Source organism: Crocuta crocuta, unplaced genomic scaffold (genome assembly GCF_008692635.1).
Source record: "Crocuta crocuta isolate KB4526 unplaced genomic scaffold, BGI_CrCroc_1.0 scaffold154, whole genome shotgun sequence".
Classification (NCBI taxonomy): Eukaryota; Metazoa; Chordata; class Mammalia; order Carnivora; family Hyaenidae; genus Crocuta; species Crocuta crocuta.
The window spans coordinates 6,397,321-6,403,789 of record NW_027530545.1 but is presented as its reverse complement, the minus strand read 5'-3'; the positions used below and the strand labels follow the sequence as shown (position 1 = coordinate 6,403,789).

Sequence of the window (6,469 nt, the reverse complement as noted above, 5' to 3'; positions counted from 1 at the left end):
ATGCCCAAGGCAAGAGTGCAAATAGAGGTCCTTCGGTCTACAGCCCTCTGTCTCCTCTTCTCATCTGGACATACCAGCCTCTGCGTCAAAAGTCCGTTCTGCACTGTCTGTGCACTGATGGACCTGTGTCACTGTCAACTCTATGTGTGTAGATCGATGACCGAAGCTGCAGTGTGAGCCCAGGGAATGGCCTTTAGAGCCCCTGGAGTAGGGAGTTTCTGGGTTTCCAGGAGGGACATGTGGGTTCTGCATGGCAGAACCTTAGCATACGGACCCCTTAGCATACGGACTCTTGGCTCAGTGGAGTGAGTGTGGCCAGAGGGCAGCCCAAATGGGGTGCTCTGAGGTGTGGGTCCCAAGACCAAGGCCCCAGTTGCCCAGGTCTGGAGTTGGACATTGACTTCAGGCGTATGAGCTCAGAGTCAGGAATATTTGAGCGTTTCAGTGTTAAAGCATACCTGCACCAGTGCCTTCTACATTAGCAACAGATGCAGCTTTCTGTTGGGTGCTGCTTTTAGTCTCTCACAATTTCCGCAAAGCCAAATATTCAGTCATTCTTCCGTGGGGTTCCCAAGTAAGACCTTGGCTCTTTATTTTCTAACACGATCTAAGGAATCTGACAAAATATTTCCAGCTGAAATGCTATTATTTTCTTCATTGACCCTCATCCTTTTCACCAAAAGCTACGCTGATAAGGTGATTGCTCCACCTGAGCCCCATTTCCCAGATGTTATTTCATTAGATTAGAGCTCATTCTCCAGGGTTTTCCTCCCTTAATGTGAACACTGTACATCTTGACCGGGGGGGCGGTGGGGGGGGCGGTCTACCTATTTCCATCTGCTTAGAAGGGCCCACTGTCTTTATTCAGTCAGTGAGTTCCAATTCATTCATTGGTGCCACTAATATTTAGTAAGTATCTACTCCATGCCCTCAAGGAGCTAACAAGTAAAAAGAAACAGAGTGGGTGCTGTAAGAAAGTGTTGGGACCTAAGCGATAAGGACTCTGGGAGGGTAGGGGGAGTGAGGGAGAGCACTTCCTTGGGAGAGGAAAATGTAAAATGCAAGGTCCTTGAGACAGAGGTATTGGTGTGCTTGAGAGACAGAAAAAGAAAAGACACAATGTTTGAGTTCCAAAGACAGAATCTAGAGGCGCTGGTTCAAAGATGAAGCCTTCTGCCCTAGATGTTTTCCCAGTCCTTTCTCTCCAGCACACTCTGTTTCCTATGAGGAGAAAAACCAGCTTGAGCTTTGGCATCTCGCTTAAGTAGATGGTGAGGAGGGGCATGGCCATCAGAGGGGTCTGTGAGGAATGAGGCAGAGAAGCACAAAGAAGACACAAAAGACTAGGTTAGTCTGTGATCCCAGATCCCAAGCAGAGGGCAGAATATGTATCATTTGGGGTGGGTACTCCAAAAAGAGACCCAAGAACAACTCCTCCATTGCATTTTCTCATTGGACAAATGAATCCAAGGCAAGTCAGGATGGCAGTTATGGTCACTCATGCCTCCTTTAATCTCTTTGCTTATTTAAAGCATGAAGCCAAGATCAAATCCCTGACGGACTACATGCAGAACATGGAACAGAAGAGGAGGCAGCTGGAAGAGTCCCAGGACTCACTTAGTGAAGAGCTGGCCAAACTCCGAGCCCAAGGTAGGTAATTGACTACTTTGCAGGTGTTGAGCTCTTGGCCTACATCAGATACTCTCTGGTTGGCTGAACTCGTGATGTTTAGTTTTGCTCAATTATAGCATTTCTAGATCTACTGAAAACAATGAAATAATCATAGGGTGGGAGCAGTTAAAAAAAAAAAAAAAAAGAAATATCTAGAAGCCTGCCCCCAGTATCTGCTCCTCTTCCCTTTTCCCTTGGTCTCCCTGCTTCCCAAGTCAGAATCCTTTCTCTTCTCCACTCCTGCCTCCAGTGTGTCACCACAGCCTGTCCATGTGACCTGCCAGGTACTCTTCTCTGCCTTCATTTTTGCCATCCTTAATCCTAATCAAGAGTTGTGGCTACACCCATCTCTGGACATTCCTGCCCCATCCGCTCCTGGCAGCCACTGTGCTGCAGCCCAAGAGACTGTTCTAAAATCACATTCCGTCTTGCGCCCAGCCTCATGCCAATGCTCCTTCCAGGGTGTCCCACTGCTCTTAATATAAAGTCTGAATTTCCACCAATGGCTACCTGCACCCTCCATCCTACGAACAAGCTCTTTCCTTTGCCAGGCAGCCTCCTGATACCCTTTGCTTAGGGAAGAGCCTGACACATAGGAAGCACTCAAAAGATACGAATAAATAGAAGACATTGAAGAGAGATAATTGGAAATGCAGAAACCAGATCAGGATTAAGAATGTGTGCATTGCGGTGAAATGGAACACACCTACTATTAGTTGCAATGAGAATTGTTAGTCCTTTTAGGAAAGCATTTTGAAAATAAATATTAACAATTGTAACACTTTTCACACCTTTTGATCCTCACATCTCAAATATTCATTGCAGAATTCCTTGTTTTAGTGGGGGGAAAGAAAAGGAAGCCACCTCAATGCCCAACAATTAAATGAGCTACTGTATGTTGTTTAACCAAAGACGTACTGGAGGTGAAGTATGGGGAGGCTGTATAGCCATGCTTACGATACATCCTTAAATTAAATAAAGATCATAATATGCAGTCTTATCTTCACTGTGGTTATAGCATTTAGGAATCAATGGATGCTTGTGTTCCAAGGCCTGCAGATTAATATTTGAAATGAAGATGGTTTTGATAGGATAATAAGATTGGTGATGATGCTACCCTGTTTTTATTTCCCTTACTGTTAACATAGTTATTTGCTCAGTAAATGCATTTTGTTTCAAATGCCAGGGCAAATTTAAAAAGATCGAGAACATCCTCACCCCTGCTATGACCTTGTAATGCTTTTTTTATGTGATAATGGATGACTGTTAGAGACGGAGTGCTCCCTCTAAGACTTCACACAGGAAAGAACTTTTGGCCCCTGTAAAGGGCTTCTGCAGTGGGGCCACTGAGTAGAAATAAACTGAGGTGCGAAGATCTGAAATAAAGCAGAGCAGACTAGACAGAAGGCATAATGACTTGAACGTCACTGTTTTAAACCATCTTGCTCCCGCCCACCGCCCCTGCCTTCGCCTGCCACGGTGTGCTCAGGGAGTATCCGTGACCATGAACAGGCTGGGACCAGCTTCCACCCGAGGTGTGCACTCAGCAGCCCTGCCCCCAGTATGGGGCCTTCTTGTTTAACCTGGAGAGTGTGATTTTATATTTCTGTTTTCTGTGTTGGTATCCTTAGATTATGTTTCCCTGCTCTAGATTCTTAGAGAATAAACAGCTTACCCATGGGAGGTGAATGAGTTCTTTCTGGAACTCTAATAGTGGCATGAATCCAAAGGCCACTAACATTCACACAGTGCTTGGTAATCTACAAAGCAGGTTAATGTACAGTGCCTCGGGGCTTGCTCACTGAGGCCAGGTGAGGCCGGTCGTCCGAGGTGTGAGGTCGTAACCAGCCAGGTCGGCTCTGACCGAGAGTGGCCCACTCCAGGCTAGCACCTGTCCCCGACGATCTCCCTCTGCAGCCCTCCTCAGCCAGAAGCCCTCTTCCCAGTCTTGGATACATACCATGGGTTGTAGTTGGTGATGTAAGCTCACGTTTCACCCCGTGGCCCTTCTTCCTTTTTTTCTGGTCTTTTTTTCTTTGATTTTTTTTTTTTTTTACTTTTGGATGTGAGTTCTGCCAGTTACATCTTAAATCATCGTTTAAAATTCACAACAGAAAAAATGCACGAAGTCAGCTTCCAGGATAAGGAAAAGGAACACCTGACCCAACTTCAGGACGCCGAGGAAATGAAGGTGTGTGTGCCTCCCCTCCCATGCAGCCCAGCACGCATTCAGACCACACTTTCTTGTTCTAGGGAAATCTGTCTCCTTCAGAGATGTGTTTGGCAGTGCAGGAGGGGGGTGGGGAGCCAATGCTGGGCATTCAGGGCCGTTCTCACAGTGTGGCCCGGCGTGGGACTGAGGTGGAGATGGAGGGGTCCAGAAACCCCGTGACATCTGTAGTGATAGCCATGCTGCCTTGGTACATTTCTTCCCCGTTCCTGGGGCAGAAGGAAAGAGCAGAGCCCCCCAGTCACGATATGGGCCACACTGTTGAGGTTACCTTCTGAGGAAGTGTTTGCCCTTTCTTTGAATGAAAGAAAACATGTCTCCTCTTGACCTTTTTCTTTTTTTATTTAAAAAAATTATTTTATTTTTGGGAGAGTGCAAGTGGGGGAGGGGCAGAGAAAGAGGGGACAGAGGATCTAAAGCAGGCTCTGTGCTGACGGTAACGAGTCTGAATTGGGGCTCGAACTCACGAACTGTGAGATCATGACCTGAGCCGAAGTCAGATGCTAAACCCACTGAGCCACTCAAGTGCCCCTCCCCTTGACTTTTTAAAAGAAGCACTCCAAATTTGAATTTCCATCTTATCCATAGAGATCTTTATTTTTGGTCACGTGTAAAGTAGTGAAGGAAAATGTAGGGAAAATGATGGGGAAATAAGAATTTTAGGTGAATAAAAAGATAAGAGAAAATGTATAATTTTGCTTCAGACCACTAGTCCCTTTAGGTGTAAGCCCATAGTTAAAACAGTGCCCGTGGCATGATCCTCCAGCCTCACTGTGATGAGCCCTCCCCTGGCTTCACATGGCTTTGTGAAGAGTTCTCCTTTGAACATCACTGTAAATCTGTGCAGTGGGGAGGGCTGGGGCGATTATCTAAATTTTACAGGGAAGGAAGTGTGGATCACACAGGTTACATGGCCTGTCTGAGGCACCTGGGTAGTCAGAGGTCTGTGCCCTCTGACTGACCTGGCTAGAGAAGCCATGTAGCGCCAGTGAGCTGCAGAAGGTCATGGGAAAGCATTTTATTTAATTAATGGGCTGATTTGCTCCCAGGACCACTATGTTTTATAATAGATCTTTGGGTTTTGTTGTGCCAGTAGAACAAGGCGGATTCTGAGGGTCCCAGTTTGGGGATTTGACGGCGGTGGGATGTAGGGTAGGAGGCAGAAGCGATCCAGGGCTTGTCAGAGTGTGGGCTGTGAGCCAACGAGTGGATGACACATTTCTCGTGGCCTGGCTTGCAGAAGGCACTGGAGCAGCAGATGGAGAGCCACCGGGAAGCTCACCAGAAGCAGCTGTCCAGACTTCGGGATGAAATCGAGGAGAAGCAGAAAATCATCGATGAGATTCGGGAGTGAGTCAGCCCAGGGGCTCTTGGGATATGGGGGTGGGCATGGCATCTTCGGCCAGCCCAGAAGGATGCGGCTTTGAGCTGAGGTCTGCTCCCCTCGCCCCGTGGGCCTTGTGCTCTGCCCTGTGCTGCAGTGGGCGACACACGCGGCTCCTGATCTCTGTCTTCCCACCTGGAGCTGAGCCTTGGGGGGCTCCCGTGGGGCAGGCGGGCGCACCGTCCTTCCTTGTCCCCGAGGAGCTGGGGTCGTGTCGGGGACTCAGCTGGGTACACACGTGCCCTCGTGGGTGGAGACACGGTCAGTATGGAAAACATACTTTAAAAAGCTCTCAAGTGGTCCTCACTCAGGGGTTCTGATCAGTTAATAAGTACTCCAGAGAAGATAGTCGGCTCCCGCTGGCTTCTCACCCAAACTCCTAAATGCACCCTGCACAACTCTGCACCACCTGGTCACATGTGCATACGTCGTAGAGACCTGTGTCTGTGCTCGGGGACCATTTGCCAGGATGGCTTCATTGCAGCTTGTCTGTGGTGACACCCCCCCCACCCCCCCAACCCCCCGCTCCAGGGCCATTCTCCTGTCCTGTCATGGCCACTGAAGGACCCTTGCTCCATTATGATCTCTCCTCTCCTCTTCCATTACCTTTCTGCCTCATTGTCAAAGCAAGTCAAGCTGGGAAGTGCCTTCAGGAACCTCTCCTTGAGGGGTCTTCACGTTTTTCCACAGCTCATCTCTTGGCAATCTTTGAACGTCTTGGCAGAATGATTGATTGATTTAATTAATTTATTTAATATTTATTTTGAGAGAGAGAGAGAGAGAGAGCAAGCGCGCAAATGAGGGAGGGGCAGAGAGAGAGAGAGAGAAAATCCCAACCAGGCTCCGTACTCAGTCTAGAGCCCAATGCCGGGCTCGATCTCATAACCTTGAGGTCATGACCTGAGCCATAATCAAGAATTGGATGTCTGACCAACTGAACCACCCAGGTGCCTTTAGGATAATGTTTTTAAATGCCCCAAGTTAAACAAAGAAAACCAGTTATATTGAAATACATTTTCATTCACTAACCCCTCCTCTGCCCCCTGTGCCCTGCCCCCAAGATATAGACTAAAGGCTTCTTCCACTCTCACTTTCTGTAGATGAAGAGCCAGGTTTCTGTATGGGAATCAAGGTTAAATGAGTTACTTAGGGTCACACTGCTAAGTAGGAATCAAACTGGAGTT

General features: G+C 47.8%; 1 protein-coding gene across 1 annotated transcript in view; it reads left to right on the top strand.

Annotated features, from left to right (window-relative positions):
* Positions 1-6,469, top strand: part of KIF5C (kinesin family member 5C) — a 154,437-nt gene that overhangs the window by 118,725 nt on the left and 29,243 nt on the right. The window contains exons 18-20 of the mRNA XM_077767822.1: positions 1,533-1,650; positions 3,786-3,862; positions 5,142-5,251. Coding sequence (XP_077623948.1) covers positions 1,533-1,650; positions 3,786-3,862; positions 5,142-5,251 — 305 coding nt within the window. The remainder of the gene's footprint in view (positions 1-1,532; positions 1,651-3,785; positions 3,863-5,141; positions 5,252-6,469) is intronic.